At 31.8% G+C, this 27,875-nt stretch overlaps 2 protein-coding genes across 3 annotated transcripts in view; one reads left to right on the top strand and one right to left on the bottom strand.

Annotated features, from left to right (window-relative positions):
- The window catches only part of LOC143057292 (uncharacterized), a 100,952-nt gene extending 81,229 nt beyond the window's left edge, over positions 1-19,723 (bottom strand). The window contains exons 1-9 of the mRNA XM_076230581.1: positions 19,565-19,723; positions 17,307-17,584; positions 16,658-16,866; positions 15,104-15,242; positions 14,219-14,340; positions 13,571-13,660; positions 11,851-11,937; positions 10,612-10,700; positions 5,968-6,187 (exon numbers count right to left, since the gene is read on the bottom strand). Of these exons, the coding sequence (XP_076086696.1) occupies positions 5,968-6,187; positions 10,612-10,700; positions 11,851-11,937; positions 13,571-13,660; positions 14,219-14,340; positions 15,104-15,242; positions 16,658-16,866; positions 17,307-17,584; positions 19,565-19,681 (1,351 nt within the window). The 5' untranslated portion in view covers positions 19,682-19,723. The remainder of the gene's footprint in view (positions 1-5,967; positions 6,188-10,611; positions 10,701-11,850; positions 11,938-13,570; positions 13,661-14,218; positions 14,341-15,103; positions 15,243-16,657; positions 16,867-17,306; positions 17,585-19,564) is intronic.
- A 37-nt stretch (positions 19,724-19,760) lies between these two features.
- The window catches only part of LOC143057290 (pleckstrin homology domain-containing family M member 1-like), a 40,401-nt gene continuing 32,286 nt past the window's right edge, over positions 19,761-27,875 (top strand). For both annotated transcript variants that reach the window (XM_076230575.1, XM_076230574.1), the window contains exons 1-3: positions 19,761-19,913; positions 26,874-26,994; positions 27,362-27,440. In XM_076230575.1, coding sequence (XP_076086690.1) covers positions 19,880-19,913; positions 26,874-26,994; positions 27,362-27,440 — 234 coding nt within the window. In that variant the 5' untranslated portion in view covers positions 19,761-19,879. The remainder of the gene's footprint in view (positions 19,914-26,873; positions 26,995-27,361; positions 27,441-27,875) is intronic.

The following is a 27,875-nucleotide window of genomic DNA, read 5'->3' as shown; positions in this document are numbered from 1 at the left end:
TATTTATGATAGGGTATAAGGACTTTCTAATAAATTGTTGGGTTATTTGCATTTTAATTAAAATATTAAATAAGTTATAAACTAATCAACAACCATATGCATTTATATCATACTTATATAAAAAAAAAGTCAAAACCTGAGAGTGAAATTTGCATCTGAATATTGTCTGTTTTTTGAAGAAACACGCTGAGTAACTTGTCTATAATCATATGTGCTAGTACTGAAAGAAATGCAGCCCTAAATTCATATTCCCAATCCTAAAAATCTTACAAATGTTTAGTGAGGCATCCATGTTATGTGTTTGTTTATTGTACATTAGCTAGAGGTATAGACATGATAGAGGGAGGGATGACCAAAGTTAGGAACACATTAGCTAGAGGTATAGACAAGATAGAGGGAGGGATGACCAAAGTTAGGAACCTCTAGTCTTGTGTGGGTTTTAAAATTTGGGTTTATTTGTATTTTTCAGAGTTAACTCAAGGATGGGGTCCATTTTGTTGAACTAATATACATTATTGTCTAGGGGCCAGCTGAAAATACCTCTAGGTGTTGTATTTTCTCAATGCATTGAAGACCCATTAGTGGCCTTGGCTGTTTTCTGCTATTTGGGTGATTGTTGTCACTTTTAAACATTTCCATTTTCAATTCTATTTTATAAATGCATATTTTCAAACAAATCATTTGTACTACATGTATACTTGATACCTGAATAAGCCTTACTGCTTTTAATTCAGGAAAATGAGAATCAAGAAGTGTTTTATTTTCATCGAAATTTAAACAAATAAATTCAGACACCACACATATATATATGCACCATGGTTATTATCATAGAAAACAACACCATCAGGTTTGGAAGTTCAATGGTCAACAGATGCAATCTGGCATTTATTTTGATACATGTACCATATTTTATAGTATATAAAAGCAAAAAAATAGTTTGTTTCTAAAAAAAAGTGGAGTTCCACAATAACATAATGTTGTAAAGATTCAATAAAAATTCCTTTTACGATTTAGGACAGTTAATGAATAATTGCAGATGAACAAAAGAAAAGGATACACTGATCAAAATAAACTCATCTTTCACTGTAAAGCAATATGTATGACAATTCTTATCAAAAACCACATTCTTCAAGCATCAGGCCTTGTACAAATAGTGGCCACAATTCTAAATAAACTAGATTGTAAAATAATTACTTAATGAATTTAAGTAGGAGAGAATGTGTCATCTACCTACTTTAACTGATGATACAAAGTATGTCACTTTAAAACTTGTATACCTTCATGTTAACAAGAACATTCTTTTATTTTTTCATTTATTGTATCATAGGGGTGGTTTTAAGGTGGGGCATATTTGCAACCCCCCCCCCCCTCCCCTACTTGGAACAAGCATCACTAAGACATAGAAATAAGTAGATTCCACAATTTACATTTATATCTCTAAGGAAGACAAAAAAGACTTTCTGTATTTGACTAATAAAGTTTTGGATTTCACACTCTACCAATAGATTATATATTGACTGTGTTTCTTCATATCCAGAAAATTTGGACTTTCACATTTTGAAATTACATAGGAGTACAATACCTTTTTATATACTTAAGTTAAATGGTATAACCTTGCAAAAATATTTGTCCTTCACAAATGAAACCTTGTCTAAAGTAATATAATATCCTTATTAAGATTTCTTTGAAGGACATGATCTTGACACTAGAATGTCAAGGGGTGTATTCTTTATTTCTCGTAGATTTCAATACCAAATACAATATCGGTTTCAAAATTCAAGGTCTTTATTCAAACTTCTTACAATATTTTTTTTAAATTTCATAAAGAAAATTCCTTAGTACTTATTTTTCCTTTATGTTATAAGTACATCCACTTATAATTCTCTCTTCCTAATAAAAAGTTCTTTTTATGGGACATTTAAAAATCTTTTATGAATTGAAAAGAACACTTTAAACCTTTCAAGGTTAAAGATATTCAAACATGACATAGATTTAATGAAATGACATATAAAAATATTCTTCTGATTTAAGTGACATTTATTTTAAGGTTTTCACATCATAAATAGATTTTCTTAGACATACAACTATTTAAAACATTCTTTTTGCGTATATATATGAGTAATAAACCATGCAGTCAAGCATGAAGGACAAAATCCAAATTTACCTGAAGTTGGTCTAGTACACGTAAACTGAGGAATTTCTTTACAAAATGGAGAATGTGTAAATTTGACTTGATAAATTAAATTCAAGTTAAAAATTGTATACATATTTTTAAAATAAAACAAAGCATTTTCAATACTAACAATATTATAAAGAAAATAATTATATTTTGCTAAAAAATATCACTGAAAAAAAAGAAAAAATATTTGGAAGTTCAATATTGTCATTGATTGTATATAGAATTTTCTTTTTTGGGAGTTAAACTTTGAATTTCTTAACCCAAACGTCTTTTCATGGTTTTTCTATATTTTATTCTGATTTTTAAATCCAATCTTCTTTAACAAACAAATCTGTGCAAAGAGTTTTTTTTGTGATTTTATCATTTTAAAATGAGGGAAACTATAGAGTGAGGTGCTCATTTTCGCCATATCTTTCCATGTTTTCTTCAGTTTATGTTCAGATCTTTATGTTTTTGAAGTATACTGATATTTCTATATGAAGATAACTTCAAATGCAAAATATTCTTAGCTTGAAAACGTGTTTGTGTTGAGAAAAATCATCTGAAAAGTTGGATTAAAGGGTGTTTAAAATTTCCTGATTTCTTGTCAACGGGGGACACATATTCGCTGTTTTTACACATCTATTTAAAACCAAATAACTGCAGCTTTAAACAATATTTATCAAAAAAATTTCATTATAGATGAATAACAGACATTTGAAAGGTGTAAAAAACTGAAATTTAGGGCAACCAGTCAAAGAATTACTAAGAAATACTTCTTTGAAATCTTGATTTTCATTCAGGAAATTGGCTGAAAATCGTAGTCCGTTTTTCGGTCCTTTGCGGTACTTACTGAAATTTGGTCTCATTTTCAAAAATAATCATATTTGTTATAAAAATATAATTTATCGGCATATTTCTGCCATTTCAGCCATGCATCCTTTGAAGTTTTTACACCTCAAAATCATAAAACGGCGAAATTGTGTCCACGGAGAATATGAGCGCCCCACTCTACCCCAGTCAAATATTTTCCAATTACCAACTAAAGCCTTTGACATAATACTACAACTAACTAATAAATTGTAGTACTGTAAAACGTACATTAGTAAGCAAAATTACTAAATTCATAAACATATTTACACTTTTGATATTTAGCTGAATTTTGACTCTGAATGAGCTTAATTACTACTCACTGATATGGTACAAATAACCTTCTGACATAAAACAACAATCACTTTTAAATTATTTTTAAATTGTGATGTCAAAGTTAACAGGAACTTGTTTGGATTTACATAATGTCAGACAAATGTATGTACATCTATTGATGAAACACATGCAGTCAGTCCTATATTTCAAACCAATCTAGCAGTATTGGCCAATGTCTTTTAAACCTTACTGGATATTCTCTCCAGTTAATTATGGGACTTCACTGAAACAAAATCCATTTTTACCAGTCATTTTGTTGATTTTCATATTAAAAAATTTGAAGAAATACTGGACATTTGCCGTACAAACGCAATTTTACTAGTCATTTTCCAATTTCCAATGGACCATCAGAATGACTGGTCAATAGTGAATTGAATGTGTCTTCTACTTGTGATTTGTACACACAGTCTGTATACTGGTCAAGACAACATGCCATGGAGTTCAGTACTAACACCAAAAATATAACTTATTTGGTCTTTGGCCAAATTCTCAATGAGGGAAGCAGAAGGGGACCAAACGTATATCTTAAAATCTCATAACATAGATATAAGAATATGTATAAGTATATATAATCATGTACATAGTATATGGTTTTGAAAAAATGCCATTTCAAGCCCTTTGGAATGTCTGTTTTTGATATTTGTTAAAATAACAGAAAATTTCTAGAATCAGGTTAACACCTTGCATATGGAAATTCTTTATAAAAATAGACTTATTTGTAATCATTTTAAAAGTCAACAAAAATATAAAAATTTAAATAAAACATATTAAATATCTATAATAGCCATATTTAAAAAAATAAAATTACCAAATTATCTTTTTGATGTTGAAAAAAAAGTTGTTTTTCCTGGCCGACCTTCCTTTTTTACAAGTACAGTCAGGTTACATGTTTACTGAACTCTGAAGCTTATTTCAACAGATGATTTACATACTTTAAAAATCGGTTTAACCTTATCACACCAGATCGACTTTTTATGAAAGTCAAATCCTACGTAAAAAATTACACATGATTGATTCACTTATAAAATTATTTATGATTAAGGATTTGAAATAAAAATATAAATAGATCTACTTATGAAATTTTATAACCGTTTGAGCCCTAAATTGTGTTCTATTTCAGAAGTGTGTTCCATCATAGGCCAAAAAAGAACATACCATGAACTTACCTACAAGTTCAGAGAACTATAAATCTCCCATTTTAACTGTTTTTTTGAGGAATTAGTTTTGATTTGTCTCATTGTGTCCAAATATAACATGACTTAGATTTATTAAGAAGAAATGCTGACCCAGTTACTAATTATAATGAAAATTAGATAAGTTACGGTAAAAATGATGAAAAAAATTAATTACTGTAAAAATGAATGTCCCGATGAAATTCAAAAATAAATTTCTATAGACTTTAAATATGAAACTGTGTCATGTGTGTTTGTATATTCATCTACATACAAAACTGCTTGTTATACAATTACTGTCTTTTGATGAGGTAATTGTGTGGTTTTATTGACTTGAAAAATTGATATTCATTCAATCATTGAGGGCAACAGAGGAAGTGAATGTCAGGTTGTTCAAAGTCAATTAAGCTGCATATTTACAGAAACAAAAGACAGAATTGTTTTATTTCATATTCCAAAAGTGAAAAATATGTATGGGCTATTCCAGAGAAAAATGTATGGAGGGTTTGGGGGCGAGGGTTGGAAGGCACATTGTATTAATAATACATGGGTGATGAGTATCAGAGCAACTTTTCACACTTTAATGCACTATAATTCTCAATTACAATTGTCTGGGTGGTGGGTGCTGACAAAAACTGCCTTCCAACCCCCAATACATTTTTTTCTGGAATAGCCCTATTCAATTCCAGTTATTTACCAAAACCAATTGTGCATCAAACATTTTACTGTTATTATACACGTAAAAGCATGAGACGTTTTACCTGGTGAATATGCTTCATTTTCTTTTTTTTTTTATTAAAAATCAAATTCATATAGAAAACCCTACTAAAATTCTATCAATATATATGGAATAAAACACTATACAATTTAGAGAAGAAAAATCACAGACTTAATTTTCAGGAAATTGTTATTGCCCTGACATCTTTTTTACCAGCATGAGCTGTAGATCTTGTTGCAAATCATGAATACAGCCATAGACACGTAATTTGTATTTTTGTCCATCTGTCCCAGGTTAGGGGAGGGTTGGGATCCTGCTAACATGTTTAACCACGCCACATTATTTATGTATGTGCCTGTCCCAAGTCAGGAGCCTGTAATTCAGTGGTTGTCGTTTGTTTATGTGTTACATATTTGTTTTTCATTCATTTTTTTACATAAATAAGGCCGTTAGTTTTCTCGTTTGAATTGTTTTACATTGTCTTATCGGGGCCTTTTATAGCTGACTATGCGGTATGGGCTTTGCTCATTGTTGAAGGTCGTACGGTGACCTATAGTTGTTAATGTCTGTGTCATTTTGGTCTTTTGTGGATAGTTGTCTCATTGGCAATCATACCACATCTTCTTTTTTATATAGACTTGGTTAATTTTTATCAAAAGTGGTTTCAGTTAATTTCTACAAATTTCCAAAATTCTACAACTAAAAAAGTTTACCTTTTCTCCAGTCTAGCACTTTAATGTTTGTTCCATCATCCCCATAATATATTAAACCATCTCTAACATCAAAACCACGAATATATCTCTGTGTTAAATGTCCATTATTTTCTGATCTTATATTTTCAGACACAAATAAACAAATGATTTGATCATCTTGCAGTTTATGTACAGAAATAACTCCTTCAGCAGAACAACTAAATATGGTACCATTCACAACCTGAAATATAAAGCCAAAACAACTGATGATAAGGTGCTGTTAAGATACAACCCAACTGTTTACTCATTATTATATATATATTATATATATATATATGTATGTACATAGAGAGAAGTATTTGGAACTACAATTCAGTGGATATAGATGTATAATGGATAATGCAGTCTTGGTTGGGCAGATGTCTTAGTATATATTGAAGTGTATCACTCACCTGATAGTTTTGCCAAAAAGAATTCAATATAATAGGACTAGATAATTTGAATGACATTTTGAGTTAAATTGCCAGACATATTTTCTCTATCTATCCTCGTTTGCAAGATACTACAAGATGTCTAGTGCATTTTACCTTTATGTTCTGTTAATTAAGATCATTCACCCATGTTTGGTTAAAAACATTTCCATCATTTTAGAGAACGTCTGTGAACAAATATATGACAAGACAAGGAAACTGACCAAAAATCATGGTTTAAGGCTATAACTCCCTAACGTTATCAAAAAATTTTTTTTAGCATTTTTGTAGATATTACATTTTCTAATAGTTTTTGCTGTTTACAGAAAATAAGTAAAAAATTGTCATATAAACAGGCAATAACTCCTTGTTGTCAGTCGTTCTGGCTTCATGTTTGAAATTTAAAAGTTTCTTCTCGTCTGGTATAGATTAATAGACAAAAGGGCAATAACTCTGTATATTTAATCATTTTTGTTAAAATAAGAAGGAGGTTGATCTTGAGTCCCAGCGTGAGCATTTGCCCCAAAGTTCAATAGATTCAGAGGAGAACATATTTGAAAGAGTATATGACTAACATTAAAATTAGTCAAGTATCAAAATGTATGACTATAAACACATTACCTTTTGAACACAAGGCTAAAATTTGAAGCCTGGTATCTATTTATTTATAACTAATGAGTTGATGCCACTTCTGGTGGAATTTTTCTCCTTGAGGGTATCACCAGTTGTTTAATGATATGTCTTCAATGCAAAATACTTAAAATTTGGGGGCTGGCCAAAAAATTGCTTCAAGAACAAAAACACAAAGTTAAAAGTTAAAAGTGCAAGAGTATCTATATGTTGTTTCTGTACTGTAAATCATTTTGTTTAAAGGTCAACCACTTTTGTGTAAAAGATGTTTCTATAGATCATTTATGCCTTTAAGGTGGCTCATGGGTACAAAAATTTCAGCAAAAAATTAAACCTTTATTCTTTCATTACAAGTTTTATCTATTACACTATTAGTTATTACTTTATGATATATAGTACAAAAATCAACCCAAACTAGAGGCTCTAAAGAGCCTGTGTCGCTCACCTTGGTCTATGTGCATATTAAACAAAGGACACAAATGGATTCATGACAAAATTGTATTTTGGTGATGGTGATGTGTTTGAAGTTCTTACTTTACTTTACTGAACGATTTTGCTTCTTACAATTATATCTATAATGAACTTTGCCCATTAGTAACAGAGAACTATATTTGGTAAAAATTTACATATATTTACCAAATTAATGAAAATTGTTAAAAATTGACTATAAAGGGCAATAACTCCTTAAGGGGTCAATTGACCATTTAGGTCATGTTGACTTATTTGTAAATCTTACTTTGCTGAACATTATTGCTGTTTACAGTTTATCGCTATCTATAATAGTATTCAAGATAACCAAAAACGGCAAAATTTCTTTAAAAATTACCAATTGGAGGGCAGCAACCCAACAACCAGTTGTCCAATTCATCTGAAAAATTCAGGGCAGATAGATATTGACTTGATTAACAATTTTTACTTCTTGCTTTGAATTCATAGTTATAAGCCAAAAACTGCATTTTACCCCTATGTTCTATTTTTAGCTGTGGCGGCCATCTTGGTTGAATGGCCAGGTCATCGGACACATTTTTCAAACTAGATACCCCAAAGATGATTGTGGCCTAGTAGTTTCAGTGGAGATTTTGTAAAAGATTACTTAGATTTATGAAAAATGGTTAAAGATTGACTATAAAGGGCAATAACTCCTAAAGGGGTCAACTGACCATTTTGGTCATGCTGACTTATTTGTAGATCTTACTTTGCTGAATATTATTGCTGTTTACAATTTATCTCTATCTATAATAATATTCAAGATAATAACCAAAAACAGCAAAATTTCCTCAAAATTACCAATTGAGGGGCAGCAACCCAACAACCGATTGACCGATTCATCTGAAAATTTCAGGGCAGATAGATCTTGACCTGATAAACATTTTTATCCCATGTCAGATTTCCTCAAAATGCTTTGGTTTTTGAGTTATAAGCCAAAAACTGCATTTTACCCCTATGTTCTATTTTTAGCGGTGGCGGCCATCTTGGTTGGTTGACCAGGTCACGCCACACATTTTTTAAACTAGATACCCCAAAGATGATTGTGGCCAAGTTTGGATTAATTTGGCCCAGTAGTTTCAGAGGAGAAGATTTTTGTAAAAGATTAATTTAATTTATGAAAAATGGTTAAAATTGACTATAAAGGGCAATAACTCCTAAACGGGTCAACTGACCATTTTGGTCAAGTTGACTTATTTGTAGATCTTACTTTGCTGAACATTATTGCTGTTTACAGTTTATCTCTATCTATAATAATATTCAAGATAATAACCAAAAACAGCAAAATTTCCTCAAAATTACCAATTCAGGGGCAGCAACCCAACAACCGATTGACTGATTCATCTGAAAATTTCAGGGCAGATAGATCTTGACCTAATTAACATTTTTCTCCCGTCAGATTTCCTCAAAATGCTTTGGGTTTTGAGTTATAAGCCAAAAACTGCATTTTACCCCTTTGTTCTATTTTTAGCCGTGGCGGCCATCTTGGTTGGATGACCAGGTCACGCCACACATTTTTTAAACTAGATACCCCAAAGATGATTGTGGCCAAGTTTGGATTAATTTGGCCCAGAAGTTTCAGAGGAGAAGATTTTTGTAAAAGATAACTTTAATTAACGAAAAATGGTTAAAAATTGACTATAAAGGGCAATAACTCCTAAACGGGTCAACTGACCATTTTGGTCATGTTGACTTATTTGTAGATCTTACTTTGCTGAACATTATTGCTGTTTACAGTTTATCTCTATCTATAATAATATTCAAGATAATAACCAAAAACAGCAAAATTTCCTCAAAATTACCAATTCAGGGGCAGCAACCCAACAACCGACTGACCGATTCATCTGAAAATTTCAGGGCAGATAGATCTTGACCTGATAAACATTTTTACCCCATGTCAGATTTGCTCTAAATGCTTTGGTTTTTGAGTTATAAGCCAAAAACTGCATTTTACCCCTATGTTCTATTTTTAGCCGTGGTGGCCATCTTGGTTGGTTGACCGGGTCACGCCACACATTTTTTAAACTAGATACCCCAATGATGATTGTGGCCAAGTTTGGTTTGATTTGGCCCAGTAGTTTCAGAGGAGAAGATTTTTGTAAAAGTTAACGACGACGGACGACGACGACGACGACGGACGACGGACGACGGACGACGACGGACGACGGACGCCAAGTGATGAGAAAAGCTCACTTGGCCCTTCGGGCCAGGTGAGCTAAAAAAATGATTCAGTTTGGCCCTAGAGATGACTTTTAAAATGTTTATATCATTGAAAAAGCTCCAAATTATCTCCCTTTGGTGCAAAAATGCCATTTTTTAAGGCATTAAATTTGAAATATCTTTTTTAACTCATCGCTGACCTATATTTTTTATTATTGTTTTCAAATAAGCTGTACATAAACTAAATAATTGTAAAATTTAAGCAATTTCTGTAATTAGGTTATTTTTTTATTTTGATATTACATTTGAATGTTCTGAAACCGATCAAAGTCTTATACATACTTAGTTCAACAGAAAAAACGGACATTAACAAAAATGTATGCTTCTTCCAGAGGCAGATTGTGAGCTTAAATGAACGGTGACCCCATCTTTTTTTTTCATTTTTCTTTTAAGTATATGATAAAGTTCATTTATAAAAAAATATAGCGAAATCCTATATAAGAAAAAAAAATTGATTTATACCTAGGAACCCCCTTAAGTTAAGTTCTCACAGGTTAAAAGATATTCTTTCAAGCATGGACAGTTTAAAATTTAGTAAAAACTTTAGATTGTGACAAATTTAGTTTTAGCACACACAGTCAATGGGAGATAATCCATGCAAGAATGTGTCCATAGTACACAGATGCACAACTCACACTATAATTTTCTTTGTTCAATGGACCCTGAAATTGGGGTAAAAACTCTAATTTGGCTTTTAAATTAGAAAGATCATATCATAGGGAACATGTGTCTTAAGTTTCAAGTTGATTAGACCTTAACTTCATCAAAAACTACCTTGACCAAAAACTTTCACCAAACATTTTAATCTGAAGTGGGAAAGACTGACAATTATACACAGAACGATAAAAATATTGACTACCTTCAGACCAGTAATAGATTCTTGGTAAGGATGTACACTATGTATCTTTTCCCCTGATGCTATATCCCAAATCTCCAATTTTCCTCCATCTGAAATAAACAAATATTCGAAAGTAATATACACCCTTTCAATAAGTGAGTTGTGTTGATAGAAATCGACATTCTGCAAGCACACATATACATGTGCATGTATAAGACTTTGATCGGTTTCAGAACATTCAAATATGAAAAAGATGAATTTTAGTTTGTTTTAGAGGGTATTTATATCAACTCAAATTTCACAGGTAAAAACAGTTACAGATTTTGCATTGATATTTTTCAACCTGAAATCAGTTAATAAGTGTATTGATGTTCATTTGCATCAAGTCAATTTCTATCTGACACAACTCAAGTGATCGGTCATACGGTACACACATTTTTTAGTAATGACAAACAATCAAGGCTAAAAATATACAGTGTCTCAAGCAAACATCAACATTCTGATTTTACATATAAAGTTACAACACTGATGGACACTCTCTCATTGGACACCAGGCCATTCATTAAGAGGCGGTACCCAGTACTTTTACCCTCTTATGCTACAGATAAGTACCGCCTAAATTCAGGAATTTTTATATAAGATGTTCATTGAATACATTGTAAAGTACCACCTACAAATAGGAATGTACCGGTCAACATGAAAGATAATGAAACACCTGGGACACATCTCCGTATTTTATGTTTTAAAAACACAGCATCACCAAACCACCAAGTTCAGAAGAATTTCTTCTTTATTTAACAAAATCCATGATCAGACATACACTTTATCACTCTTACCAAGTGTGCTGTTGCTCCTGTTTATTGTCAAATTTTATTAAAACCTACATTTGTAACTATTTAAAGTAGGTAGTTGTGTGTAGTCACTGAAAATAATGAATAAACCAAAGATTTTAAATTGTCATGTGTAATTTCTGCCTTCAAAATAAAAATCTATTCATTCCAACTTCAAACAAAAACTTACACACATTGCATCCTGTAATGGATTAAATCGAAATAACATTATGCTTCTATTGGTTTTTTTTAAAAAGTATCATGTGATCGGTGGAGAGTGTTCCTCTCTCTAATCCTTCAATTAAATTTCTGTTTTGATTCCCCCACTCATAGGTAATATTGTTTGTTTCAGTACTAAACTTGTGTAAAATTTTAAGCAAAATGTCAATGTTTAATTTCATTTCTTAAAGTTACTTATTCTGTAATATACCTGATCCAGTTATTATGGCTTGTGCCACTGGGTGGTATATCACCTTCGTAACAGGGTTAAATGTGTACACTGACCGCAAAGCTTCTCCTGAAATAAAAACAAAATATTTATCAAAATGAGCTTGCAAAATATGAATATAGAACCAAAACCTCAAACACTCCATGTAATGAAACAAATCAGTGGCGATGAAATAAGTTCCTTGCTGTAACCAAGATGTTGTTGTTTAAAGTTTGTATTTATGAGCTTTTAAGACAACCACAGCATACTTTGTATCCATCCTGATTACTCTATCAGCTTGTACTACCAGATGTTGTTGGTTTACTTTTCTTATCTGTTTTTAAATGAAAAAGATTATTAAATTTTAGTAAGTTGTCATGATTTTTCTTATCATGAACTAATTTTTTTCATTTGTGCAGTTGTAATCTAGTAAGCACTTTATAAAATAGGATTTCATTTACACACCATGAACAAATACTTTGAAAAGATGATTAGCAAGTTAGCAACAAAAAATACTATGCCAAATTTCTAAATCATTGTTAATTACCATAACTGTAAAATTTTAGGATGCTTAATAAACTTGACTTTTAATTGAAACTTCCCACTATCCTAGAATTTTTAACCTTGTAATACTGGTGATAATACTTATTAAAAATTATTAGAAATTCACAAACAAGAAAAAATATTATGAATTAAAGATGATGTGGGTATATCTCAAAATAATTTAATTTTGGATGTAACGTGTCTTCTGATTGGCTGACGTTATTTTGTTATGAGCCCATAGACATAATTTAGTCATGTGACCGTGACGTCATCAACGTTTTTTCATGGTTTTCTACAGTTTAAAATGAAATTTAGAATTAAATTATAAGAAATGACTGTAATATTTTTTCTGTCTATTCGAAATAACATAAAAAATGTGGTGCACACTGTTAAATAACCCGCTACGCGCGTTATTCAGTGTGCACCAATTTTTTTATGTTATTTCTTTATAGACAGAAAAAATATTACAGTCATTTCTTAAATAAATCAGCAACCAAACAACACATATATAAAAGAAAAGCAATCTAGAATTAGCTAGGAAATAATACAATAGGTAATGCATGTTTCTTTTAAAAATGGTGTATAACATAATCTATTTTCTCTTGATAAGTGAGTTTCTACTGTAAGGGAGATAATCCAGTATTTTTACATTATTTAAATGCAATTTTTAAAGTTAAGCTCTTTGTTTTCAGAAACAAGCATTTCCATCTCGAATTTAAAGTGATGCTGTTTTAGCATTTATCTGATATAATGCCAGCATCTACCTTTCAAATCTAAACCGAAAACTATATGAGGCAGACAAGTCACAAATATATCTATATACACAAAACTACATGTACTTATCATTATCTAAAGTCCATTATACTGAAGACTTATTAGAGTTACACATAGATCATGGACAAGAAACAGACAATTTTAAATATTTCATCAAAACCATTTAATACAAAACTGAAAGATGAATATGAATTATATTGAAAGATCCTTGGTTCTCCATCAGTACCATTTAGGGAATATAACTTTTGATACTTTTGGCAATCTAGAAATGGAGAAAACTAGAAACATTAGTTATCATCCCAAAGACCCCATGTTCCCTATTATTACCATTATTGAAATATAACTTTTGTTATTTTCTGCAATTAAGAAACATTAGTAATCATTCCTCTTTTAACAAGTATGATACCTGATTTTCCTGTTGACCATATTTTAAAACTACAGTCATAAGATCCACTGATAAATAATCTCTCTGTACTCTCTGTTCCTAGTGATTTACCTGTAATTAGTAAAAGAAAATGAAATGGGTAAATCATAGATCTTTTAAAATTCTTTTATTTTAATATAAAAATATAATAAAATTTTGTAAATGTTAATTGTGAATCTTTAAGTTTTTGGTTTGATTTAGCGGGTACGAAACCCCAATCTCCTGCACTCAAGTAAGCATTCTACCAATGAGACCACTTAGACAACAAAATCAGTATAGGTATGTTTCATTAAATCAGACTTTAACCAATATCTTAACCAATACAGTTAAAAGATCAGCACATTGCAATAAATTCCAATTTTTCTTCTCTCTTTTATTTGAGACAAGTATATCTAAACCAGGTTTAATCCAATATTTTCTACATAAGAAAAAGCCTATACCAAGTCCGGAATCTAAGAGTTGTTATCCATTTCATTTGATGTGTTTGAGCTTATGATTTTTCCATTTGCTTACAGAATTTTCCTCAGAGTTTCAGTATTTTTGTTTTTATACATTTTTCAAGTTTTGTATATTGTATATGCTGAATGTAGGTATAAAAAGAATATTATAAAACTGAACTTAAGTACATACAAACACTTGCAGAATCTTCTTTTGAAAGAAGTTGTACACACGTCACAGCACTATTGTGGCCTCCATAGTTTCTCAGTTCAGACAAAGTTTCCAAACACCATAACTTTACTGTGGTGTCTCGACTACAAAGAAAATTTATATTCTATAAAATATGCTAAAAAAACAACTACATCTAAATTAATGATCTTTAGACATTAAAAATATTTTTATTTCAAGGCTTCCATTTTTTTTCTAAAAACAAATCTTTAACTTGATATAAGAATGTGTGGGTATGAGTGTCGATGAGACAACTTTAAATCCAAGTCACACTATGTAAAAGTAAACCATTATAGATTCATTATAGGTCAAAGAACGGTCTTCAACACATAGCATTGCCTCAAACCAAACAACAACCTATAAATTAAAGTGCCCTAAAAATAACTGATGCAAAACCATTCAAACAGGAAAGCCATACCTGTATCTATTTTGTGTTATACAAGTTATTTTTTACCATTAAACTCACATTCTTATTGTAATAAAATAACAAAGTTAAATTGCCAAGATTATGGACAAACCATTGTTTATTTCTCTGTATGCTTTAGTTTTAAATCAAGCGTCCAAGATGTTTTGTGGAGTTCAGAATTGGAACACATTGTGATCTTTTGTTGTTTTGATTAATATCAAAATTTATTGAAGATAACATGTATATTTTCTATATCTTAATGCAGCCGCATACCGGTACTGGTAACCTCAGTAGAAGTTTTTAAAAGTAAACACAAGATTCCAGGATAAATTTACCTATTCTGTAACTAGGTCACTGTGATGTGTTGAATAGTATTTTAAATACAAGAGCTTATAACACACAACAACCATAAGTTTGGGATACAGTATACATGCATGTTATACCTGGAAGTTACAAGCAGGTCTCCATCATTGTCAGCATCTGTAACTAGGTCACTGTGACCTTCTAATTCTATCACTTCAAACTTGCCAAATCTCCACTTATGTAATGTAGCTTTTAGTTTGGAAAACTTTTCTGTTTTTTCTATAAATAATAAATAGGCCATTACAGCATTAATATCAATAGACCACACACTTTTTAAACTCATATAAGCCAAATATCTAATCAGTTTGATCATACATAATACAATTGAACTTGATAATTATGTTTCTGTAACATTATAAGGAACACCTTAAGGCCCCAAGAACTAACATTTTCATGTAGCCATTTATCTCATTATGAAAATACCTGCAGATGAGCTCTCTTGAAATCTATACAAGATTTCTCTACTAAGAGGGTTGTGGATTTTATTCAATTATTTAAGATTTTGAAAAAACTAGTATGCTAAAATTAAGCAATATAAAAAGATTTCACTTTCAACTGCAGCATCTTGAACCCTTATTAGGTTATATCAACAAAGCTTAAAAATCAAAACCATATTCAACTTTCTTTAAAACATATTAAAGTCTAGATACTGGTTTGAGCTTAAACCTAGTTCAACAATTGAAAAAAATAAAACTGATAATGTTTCCTAATTTGGATTTGGACTCACATAGACATAACAAGGAGGGGGATATACAAATTTGCATATACAATGTTTATGAATGTGGTCAGATATATTATATGTTATTCAGGTCTCAGACAGGGTATATACTGTGACATTCCCGGCTTAGAGTTTATATCCCCTGAGCCGAAGGCGAAGGGGATATAAGCCCTAAGCCGGGAATGTCACAGTATATACCCTTTCTGAGACCTGAATTACACATATATTACGGATTACCCCTGACTTAATGTTATTTTCCAGTGCAGGTATTTGTTGACAACACATATATATTGAAAAACCCAACCTGATATGTTCGGCATACGTGAAGGATTTTCTAATTTGCTGTGAACATAATTTTATCGTGTATGTAATAATTTATAATAACACTTTTAACATTAAATTTAAGTATTAAAAGTGTAAATTGCGTGATTTTGTATCAAAAATGTTTTATTGACTGAAGCACGTCATTATTTTCCCTCTGTGAGCCTCTGACAGTCTGATAGCTTTTGACTACGTCACATAGTAACCGATGTTATGATGACGTTTTTGAGGTTCCAATTGGGGATAAAAACGTCGTATATACCCCGGCAGTTTCCTGAATATATACTGACATCTCTGTGTTGTTATCCAATCACAAACCTCGACACATTTGTAATCCGTAATATATATATATATATATATATATATATGTTATGTTTAGCCAATGTTTGGTTATCTTGGTAACAATCCTTTAATTGTGGATTTTAAAATTGTTATGACCCACCATGACCACGTATATGATAATTTATTTTTAATTTTTAAAGGATCCTATTTGTATCCCTATTATAAACTACAGAAAAAAATCATGTGGTATCCAATCCTCCCATACATTTTTGACCATGCATAGCCCTAATATCATGTACAAAAGATTAAATACCAGTTGTTTGAGTTCCTGATATTGACTTCATCTGCTTGGTTTTCTTCACTGGAGAAGGATTTGTATTTTCCCTGATTTCTTTGCTTGTTGCTTTGGTAACAGGCTGAGATTTCTTTGGAGATTTAGTCTTAGTTTCCCATGTTTCCTTGGTAACTGGTTTAGTATTTTCCATATTGTCTTCAAGAATTTCTCCCGTTACTGCATTAGTACTGACAATAGGTTTAAAGAATTAAAATGTCTTATACCATGTAATGCTTACGTTATTCTTTTTCAATTTATTCTAATTCAATTCTGAAGTTTGGGATTTCATAAAAAAGTGCATGACCATATTTTACATGATACTGTTTTTGTGTCATGAATTCATTCAACTGACATATTCATTCTTTTTATTGTAGATTTATCATATACTTTTTCTTATCATGCTTATAGCATCTGACAAACAGACATGATATAGCTGTTAATTTCTGTGTCTATTGGTCTCTTGTGTAGAGCATGTAGAGTTGTTTCATTGGAAATCATACCACATCTTCTTTTTTTATCATGTTTATATACTAACTTAACAATGAACAATGATGAACACAATGAACCAAACCATGAACATTAGGTCATTGAAGTTCAGATTTAAAAGTGTTAATCATGTTCTACTAACGTTTTATTAATGACCATTTCTTCTTCAGGGTCATCTGTGACATCAATCTCTATCAAATCTGTGTTTGTTTCATCTTCAGGTTCAATAATGGTTACTTCCCCTGTTATAATGCTATCATTGTATCCATTATCAACAATATAGTCATGGTAACTAGAACTTTCTGTCAGTATACCATCATCCGTCAGCTCAGATCTGGTTGATGAAGTGAAACTCTCTTCCTCCCCATGTTCAGCCAATAATTCTAAGAGATTTTCCCTTAAACGATTCTTCCTCAAAATCTACAATGGAATACAATTATTGATAGAATTTTTTTTCTTAGTCGACCTTATTAAAGCATAAAAGTCTTTTAAAATATAAATAAAGCTCACGAGCTTAAAAAGTTTCCTGTTGACAGTATGTCCTTTTAATTTGTTTAAATATTGTTTTGCCAATTACATTTAGAAATGAATCACTTAGAACTCGTTGAACTTTGATCCTACTACAATTATGAAATACACTTTTTTTAACATCCTTATATTTTTTTTTTTTATATATTTGTGTGGAAATATTCCCTATTAAAATCCAACCTAAAAGATGGCTTCTGCATGATGACATTGCTGTAAGGCATCAAAGCAAAAAAAAATAATAGCCTTTCAAGACGTCATAATTATTTGGACCAGCCAAAATTAAGTCTCAAAGTTCAGCCGAAAAGTCTCATAAAGTCCAACAGGGGTTCAAATTAACATTTGGTACTAGAAGGTCCAGGACCTTTGACACTCCAAACTGAAAGGTTCAAAAACTAAATTCCAGGTCCTACGTTTTATAAAATATTTCATAACTCAGTGATATACCAAATTAATGTGCTTTTGGTGTTAGGTTAGGTTGTTTCATTGTCAGTGCCACTGTTGCATAACATATATTTAATAATCAATTTAATTGTCTTGTATATAATGAATTTAAATAATCTTTTTGGGGGGTATTGGGGAAGGTAACACTATGAGGGGTATTGGGGAAGGTGACACTATGAGGGGGTTGCCTCAAGGATTTGTGATTAATAATAATTATACCATTATCTCAGGGCTCACACTTCTTCAGAATCATAGGGAGAAGTTAAATTATTAACAGTTCAAATTTAAAGCTGTTTAAATGTACCCTCTGTGAAATAAAATGAGAAACTTCCAGATTTTTACTGGCCGTTCAATTCTTGATTTGTTCACAACCTCCTCACACCAAGTTACAGTAATTATAATCGTTCCAAAAAGGATTTTATTCATTTCCAACTTAATAGAAATGATTCCAAGTATTGATTTAGACGTTTTATAAGGATAATGATTATGCAGTGAGATAATCATTGCAAGTTAATTTCTGCTGTGATTCCTTGTTTAAAAAGAATGGAATCTAACTTTTTTTTTATCAGGAAGTTGTCCTCTGGAACAAACTGAAGAGAAATTGTGAGCTTAATTTCCTGATCCCATGTCAGAATCTTTCATAATGATTTAAGAGCCAATACAGTCAAATCATACAATAACTGCCAATCATGCCTAAGTCCTTTAAAATCTGACATAGTCAAAGATGAAGCTAGTAATATATATCGTTGGTCCCTTTCTGTTACACAAAAAAGGTTGATTTTAATAACGCGCAACAATGACTAAAGCCCTCAAAATCCTAGCTTAAACCCTGCAATAGTGGTTTTTGAATACTGGTTGGTTTGAATACTTTTTAAAAGTGGTTTCAGCACTATGACATCTCAGGAGGGGTCACAGAAAAATATTACATGAGACTTCTCAGGTGTTATAGTTACATGTATCTGGACTATTCAGACTATTATCATGATTATGGCTTTTTGTCCTCCATTAGTCATTACTGGTTCCTGTAACATTTTGACGTCATAACACAAAATATCTGACGCCACAATGGAAAAGTGATTTTTGTATGACGTCAAATGTTCAAGCGGCCCGGGTCAATCGGGAATAGCGATAAAGTGTATTGCGATACATGTATATAAATTTTACCGGAAAGTGCACGAATACAACAGATGCTTTCCAGTACAGGTTTTTCTTGTTATTTTTAGACCAGTTACACACACTTGCTTAAGTTATCTAGTGTCTATTGGATATTTATCTCATTGGCAGTTGAATGCATTTAATCTCATCTTATCATACATGTTAATGTTATAATGTTATGCCAAGTGAAATAAGTTAAATTCTAAAATTTACTGGTCTAAATATGTTTGTATATTTTTATGGTCAATGTCAGTTGAAAAACAAAAAGCTGCCCACTTTGTTGAGTTCTTCGTCTGTCAAATCTCTATCTAGACTTTCAAGATTCTCAATCTGTCGAATTTTCTTCCTAATTTTACGAAGTTCCAACGCGGCACCTGTCCTAGCAGAAGCCATGTTCCAACCGGAAGCTAAGGAGAATCCAACATTCGAAAGTTTCTGGCTTGGTCGACTTCAAGGAGACAAGAGTCAAGAGTGACGAAATAACCGGAAATAAATAAACCAGCTGTAGGAACACCCATCACGAGAGGAACGCAGAATAACAAAGCACATATATGATCTTTTATCAGTCAATACATGTTATGTTAGAAACTAATGAGTCTTTCAGGGAAAATTTTCAAGAAGCGTGGTAATTTGAGGAACACTTTAAAACACTGTTAAATCTCAAACAAAATATAGCATTCAGAGACAGAGTCGAAGAAACCACAAAGAAACACCTGTCATAATTTCTATTATTAATATGAGGCAGGCATTACCTGTCAATGGGGACGAAGTCTGTATGAATTATTTTTTGTAACTTAAATATTTGTTAAAAAAAAGAAACAGAAATACCGTAACCTTTTTGATTTTGGTTCTGTTGTTAGGGATTTTAGTTGTGAGGTTAAGTTATATTGTCATTATCATATGCAATGACCAATGTAAACATAGAAATGCTATCATCAGGTAACTTTTTTTCATATCAAGGAATTATTAAAAATGAAATTGGTATTGCGTTCCTTCCTATTTTATACTGGACTGATAAATATATATTTTACTCAATTCAAAATATTTTATTGTTCAAATATCAAATGTACATTTAAATAAAGGGATTGGACAAAAGGCAGTGCCTATACAAATCCTTTCCCATAAAAGATGGATATATATTTTACTCAAAGGTTCATTCAAACAAGACCAGAAAAAGGAAGTACATTGTAGATTTCTGTGCAGATGCAGGAATTCAAAACATGACATCAAAAAAACTGAACAATTTTGATTTCATTAGTACAATGAAAATTTCGGGAAAATTTTCCCATTTTTTTTTATTGATTTTTCTACTGTTATTGGGGACTTCGTCCCCATATTAAATTTATGGGACTACAGTCTATATTATAATATTAGCATAAAAGTTCCAGTATGTAACACTTATTTATAATTTTTCATTCAGTTGAAAATACAAAATATCTTGGAGTAACAATATCATCAATTTTCTAATACTAGAATCAACATAAGAAAAAGAGTAAACCCCTTTAAATGTAATGTACATGTAGCTGTCAAACCATAGCTCTAGGTTCTTAGGTTATTTTTTTACTAATTGTGGACCATACATCTATAATCATATAATATAAGCACATTAAAGAGCTACAGTTGCTGCAGCTACATTGTATACTTCCAATGACAATATATATATCCAAACATTGATTCATGTTAAAATTAAGAGGGTACCAACTACTGTTTTAGTGCCCTTAATTGTCTAGTGTCAAAGGTTCCATTAGCAGCACGACATATTTTGCTATTAATATTGATTTGCTCATAGGTCTTTGTTTTGGAAAAAAACATATTTCTAAAACCAGCTGTTGGCATTTGTTCTTCTAATATTTTTATGGTGGTATGATACATTTGTACTAAACTCCTAACAGGAGTGATATGATGAAGTCATAATTATCAGTTTGAGGTCTGGAGCTTCATATTAGTAACTGCTAGTAGTCCTATGTATCATTTTTATGCAGTTAAGCTGCATTATGCGAGCACTCTAGATTTGTGTTCTACCCAATAAATCCTGAAATACTTGCCATTGTTATTATCTAGCTTGTTACTATGTTATATATAACTAATTGAACACTTTTTTAATACTTTTTATTCTGGATTACAAAAAAAAAGACCAGAAAAACCTTAAATGATCGTCGATTTATCCAAAAGTTTTAAAGTTACACATAGGAAGTAGTGCTTATTAAAAATCCTTGTGTAGTTCATTATGACTTTTGCTTTTAGCTAAGATGTCAAAGAACAATTGTATGAAATATTTAATCGTCGAAAATCTCTGAAGACAAGCAGTTTAGATTTCCCAAATGACAAAAGTCGTAGGAATATTGTTTGTCATCAATACGTAGTACAACTACGTCAGTAGTCTTATATAATTCAACTGTTCATGCTGTTGGCGGCAATTTCAAATTAGAAAAAGAAATTTTCGTAGCTTTTCAATTTGGAGGCAGGTGTACAAATTAGCGGTGGTCCGAGACCTTCCACTTTTGCAAGCGGAATCTCGACTAGGATAGTTGGTTTCTAGCTACGCCCGACGTAGTCGCCTTACATTTGAAAGAAAATAAGAAATTACTTTGCAAACCTTTTCACCATGTTCACCAAAGTCTCCTATTAAACGAGCTAAAAACTTATTTTTATCATTATTATTCATGACGGCGATGTTCATTTTGTTCAACCGCTAGCTTTATACAGAAAATCGCCGACAAATATTGTATAAATTCGAGTAAAATCGTATCTGATTGACAAAAACAACATTGTAAACACATAACAATGGCGGCCGTGAAGACAAAATTTTACTAAATCGGATCCGATTCCGGAAGCGGATAAGGGTAATTCCGGGTTTGACGATCATTTACAAAATAAATCCAAGCAGGTGAAAAAATACATCTATGCATGGTAAATGAATATAAACACTAGTATTGTAAACCAAAAGATATATGTAAAAGAAAGAAAAAGCAGAAAAAATATTTTATTCAGAAACTAAAAATTACTTTTTGATAAATTTTAATTTAAAAATCCAATACAACGTGACAGCTGGGAACAGTATATCTAACAATATACATGTTCATGGTCACAGTCTAAATTTTCTTTATAAATGATAAATGATGATAATGCATGTGAGATGCTTTTAAAGTGTAAACATATTACTGCAATTTCGAGGGGTTATTTGTTTTTTTCTCAATTTTGAAGGGTCAATTAAAGTAGCTGAAAGTTTCATTCTTTATTTTCACAAATAATGCAACTATATTATATATACCTTAATGTAAGTAAATCATATGATATATAGGTGGCATTCTTTGGGCCACTCTACCCCCTCCTGTTTGATAACTTGGAAACGGTCGAGCTCCCCACCCCTAAACCATATGAGGGGCAGATCCAGGATTTTAGGTTAGGAGGGGCGCAAACTTAAATTTTCGCCGAGCAGAGCGATGCTAAAAAAAAATTGAGGTAAAATTATGGGAATTTTCTTTATTAAGCTGAGAACAACCCATGCTTTGCAAATTTAAGGGGGTGCAAGCCCGCAACCCTCCCCCGTCTGAATCCGCCCCTGCATATATTCAAGTATAGGACAATATAATAAATAAAAAATGAAATATAGGGGAGTCCCTGGAGTTACCCCACCCCTTCCTGTTTGAGAACTTGGAAACGGTCGAGATCCACACCCCTTAACCATATATATTCATGTTTGTGACAATATGAAAAATCAAATGAAATATAGGAAGAGTCGCTAGGGGTCACCCCACCCCTCCTGTTTTAGAATTTAAAAATGGTTGAGATCCCCATCCCTAAACCATATATATTCATGTATGGGACAATATAACAAATCAGATGAAAGATAGAGGAGTCCCTGAGGTCACTGTTCACCCTCCTGTTTGAGAACTTGGAAATGGTCAAGATCCTTACCCCTAAACCATATATACTCGTGTATGGGACAATATAACAAATCAAATGAAATATAAGGGAAGTCCCTGTGGTCATCCCAACCCTCCCGTTTGAGAACTTGGAAACGGTCGAGATCCCACACCAAAACAATATATATTCATGTATGGATCAATATAACTAATTAAATGAAATATAGGGGGAGTCCCTTGGGTCACCCTACCCTTCCTGTTTGAGAACTTGGAAACCAATCAGATCCCCCACCCTAAACCATATATATTCATGTATGGGACAATATAACAAATAAAATGAAATGTAGGGGAAGTCCCTAGGGTCACCTTACCCCCAGTGGCGGATCCAGAAATTTTCATAAGTGGGGCCCACTGACTGACCTAAGAGGGGCCCGCTCCAGTGATTCCCTATATAAGCAACCAAATTTTTTCTCAAAAAGGGGGGGGGGGCGGGCTCCCTGCCCCCTAAATCCTCTGCCTAATCCTACCTGTTTGAGAACTTGAAAACCGTTGAGATCCCCACCCCTAAATTATATATATTCATATGTATGGGACAAAATAACAAATCATTTACATTTACTATGGGCAAGTCAGTCAGACCTCATCTTTGATCCCTGTTGTAGTGAACATTTGTCTGATTCGTGTCTCATAACTTTTGTACTATAGAACACAAACTCAGTTTTCTTTCCAGGGAAACCAGTCCATTCATACTATAACATATTCATACTACGTCAAATTGAACTTCTAGCAGTCAAATAAAACCAAGGTTAACTACCAAGTAGAACAACTGCAATCATTGGGAACTTGTACCACTGCAGACTCACCATAAAAAATATACATTGATATATGCATTGCTTTTGAAACCTTGATAACATATAAATTATTTGCCTTAATAAATAAATCATTAGATAAACATGAATGTACTATATATGAATGTTTAATGTTGAGGCAACATTGCCACAGTTTTCATAATTACGGTTGCCTTGGTTTTTGGTTAACTGCCTTCAGCGCTTACAGCGCTTTGATTTTTTTTTTGCTTTGTTTCGTTTGTTACCTATCAGACTATTCTGACATGGGACCAAGGGTCCGGAAACGGTCATATATGCCAGTCTTGACCTAAACTGAAAGTATTTTGTCCTAAATGAGTAATTGGGATTTAGGACAAATTTTATTTTTTTACAGAAATAATTTCGGTCATTCAATGTCATTTCGTTGAGATCGAGTTTCTAACATATGAGCATACACACAATCTTTGTTTGAAAATTTCAAAGGGCACCAACTTTTAAGTTATCCCAAAATGACCGAAATTAGGTGAAAAAATTTCCGGATCCTTGCATGGGACTAGGACTTCTTTTTAAATTGAGTTTTACTACATGGATATTGCTGTGTGTTTGTTTTTTCTGCATTGGATAGAGGTGTAGAGGGAGGGTTGAGATCTCACTAAACATGGTTAATCCCATTGCATTTTTGTGCCTGTCAAAAGTCAGGAGCCACTGGTTTTTGTAAGTCTTGAATGTTTGTTTTTTTTTATATTTTAGGCCATACCAATTTAATTCCTTGTTCGACAAACCCGCCCGCACCTATTTTTTTCAAAACAGATTTTAAAATTTTTTTTTTATCTTCCCTCATCCAGATATGTAATCATGTCTATTTCCCGAACCGTTTTTTTGTAAATGTAATAATAAGATATCAACATTTGTTTTTTTAAAATCACAGTCTTACCTGTATATAACGATTTTAAACCGATAAGCACCCCATCACATTGTGTTGAAATCTGTGAGAATATTTGTTTCAGCATGAAAGCAATTTATCCCACGTGGGAGTGTTCCGATATAAATATATAACAGCGGAAATACCTGTACAGAACAAAACATTGGTTCTTTTCCCCTGACTTATATTCCCTATCAAAAAATGTTTGTTGTTAGAATAAAGTACAAAGAACTTCTGAAGGATTTGACTTCAACTGCAATTATATTGTATTCTTTGCAGCTTGCGAACAAAACTATCAATAGCCACTGTATGTTTATGCACCTGTCCTGTTTGACTCAGGGGCCTGTCGTTCAGCAGTTATTGTTTGTTGATATTGGTCATTGGTATTTTTCTGTTTGGATATATATATTAGATCTATATATACAGTTGGTTTTCCTGTTTGAATTGTGTACACTAAAAATTTGTGGGTCCCTTATAGCTTGCTATTTGGTCTGGATCAAAACCATGTGAAAAATGCCGTACTTTGACCTGTGTTTGTAAATATCAGGGTGGGAGCAACACCCACTCAGACAAGGGGTTATTTTACTGAACATTGTAGAAAAGAAAATAGAAATACCAAGGATTTGTATAGTGCTACTATACAAAAACTTTGAAAACTTTGAATTTTTTACTCAAAAAGAGGAGAAATACATCATATTTTAAACAACTTTTCTAAAAGAGGGGTCCACTTATTTTGAATAATATTAAACTGTTAAAGTAAATGTGTGGGAAGTGCAGGAATATTACAAAATTCTTGGACATGTTTTGACCATTTAATACAAGATAGATATATAGTTCTTTGGGAAAATATGAGCCCTTTTGTACTTCTACAAAGAAATATATTATTACTTATATTGACCCCTAATAAAAGGGATATTTATAACATTAAGGGGTTGTTCCCAACCTGATTATGACTTAAATGGAGAATTGTCTCATTGTCAGTCACACATACATAGACCAGATTTAATCATACAATTATTTCTTGATTAACAGGGATAAAATACTTCATAAATTAAAGAAATGTCAAAGTAAAAGTGATAAATCATGTTTTAATATTGTCAAAATCTACTATTTTATGTTTACAAAATTAAATATAATCGCTTGCCTTTACTTTTCAAGCTTCAACTCAAAAATTTTTTAAAAATTTTTTTATAAAAATTTTCAAATCGCTCGCTCGCCCCAATTTTTGGAGTCCAAAAATCTGTAGAACAAGAAATTAAATTGGTGTGGCCTTAGTTCATTTTTTATATTTTGGAGTTTTGTATGACGTCCATTTCACTGAACTACAAATGTAGTACACTTTTTTGTTTAGAGACCAACTGAAGCCTCTAACAGGTGCTCGATTGGTTGCCTTCCACTCTTTTGTTCTCTTTTTTCGAGTTTTTTGTTTTGGACATATTTTCCATTTCCATTCTCAATTTCATTATTTCTTAATATGAAAATTCAAGGATGTGTTCTACTCCTGGATTCTCCATTTTCCTTCTTTTTTTTTTTTTGCCATATATTCAGAGGAGGCAATTGCTTCGTCTACCTCATCAGTAGTTACAGCTCTGCATCAGTGCATGAGCGGTACCCCTATCCTACACTCATTGATCAGAAGAAATCTCAAAATAAGCAGTGACTTTCAAAGACCAAGCATATAAAACACATAATAAACCAGAACTTTAATACTGTTGTACTGCTTGGGCTCCTTAACATCTGAGAACATGTATTAAAAAAAAAAAGGTACAAAGACGTTAAAAGCAAGATGTGTTCCAAGGGTCATACTTTCTGGTGGCCTAAAATTGGCGTATTCATGTATAAAATATTGTTTGAAATGTGTTTTTTTAAATTTATTTACATGTTTTATATTCGCCTTATAAAGCTATTTATTTACAATAAAAGTTGATTTATGATGGACATAACAGATGATTTTTTTTCATATTTTTCAGGACCAACAAGAGATGAAATCATACGAGAAACTAAGATAAAAAGAAAGATATCATCAGAGTTATCTTCCGCAATAAAGTCTCTACAACAAGAGCATTGTAGTACAGGGGAGGCAATCCTTAGGTAAGTGAACAGTTTTGTGAAAATACCAGTTATACCAATTTTCTAAACATCTTCACATATTGAGCTTATTTTTAGTATGTGTCATAATAATGTGAGTCTTATATCTGGTACCACTGCATTGATTTGTGCCTGAAATAACTGGGTTTGTACTTTGAACATGTTGAAAATTTCATGATAATAATTATCATATGTTTACTAAGTGTATACAGACTTTCAGTCTCAAATATCAACTCGTAAAAATGTCTTCATGTTTTTTTTCTGAGATAGGCCATTTATGTCAATCAGTGACTTCTACTTTACAATACATTGCAATACTTTAGACATGTAATTGTCAGTATAGTTGCATTAAAATCCTTTTCCCTTACAGTTCTGACACAGCCAACCATGTGTGTAATATATTGGAAGCTGTATTCTTGCATGGATTAAAGAATTCAGTGGTAAAAAAGGTCAGTATCAGAAATCTCATTATTTCCTCTTTAATCTTCATCTCTTTAATATAACTTTCCACTGCTATATGTAATTACAAAATTAACCAAATCCCACTACCACAAAACAAAATCAAAATAAAAAAATGAGTGACATTGGTAAGCTGCTATGATTTTCATATCAGTGCAAGCTTGAAATTTGTTACATCTATGTATTTCGTTACTTTACGTACATGTTTCTTTAATTTTACTCTTACAAATTGTAGACATTGCCATTTCTACATAACTGTTTAAATATATATGTTAGACTCAGATCGACGTCCGGCCTCTAATCGACGTCTGTTCCTCAAATCGACGACCGTTCTCAAATCGACGTCCAAATCTGACGTCACATTCTCAAATCGACGTCCAATATTTTAATACTCTAATCGACGTCCAATGTGACGGCATGTATTG

This window comes from Mytilus galloprovincialis, chromosome 13, assembly GCF_965363235.1.
Source record: "Mytilus galloprovincialis chromosome 13, xbMytGall1.hap1.1, whole genome shotgun sequence".
Taxonomy (NCBI): domain Eukaryota; kingdom Metazoa; phylum Mollusca; class Bivalvia; order Mytilida; family Mytilidae; genus Mytilus; species Mytilus galloprovincialis.
Note: the sequence above shows the minus strand (reverse complement) of the source record. Positions and strands in the feature narration are given on the sequence as shown.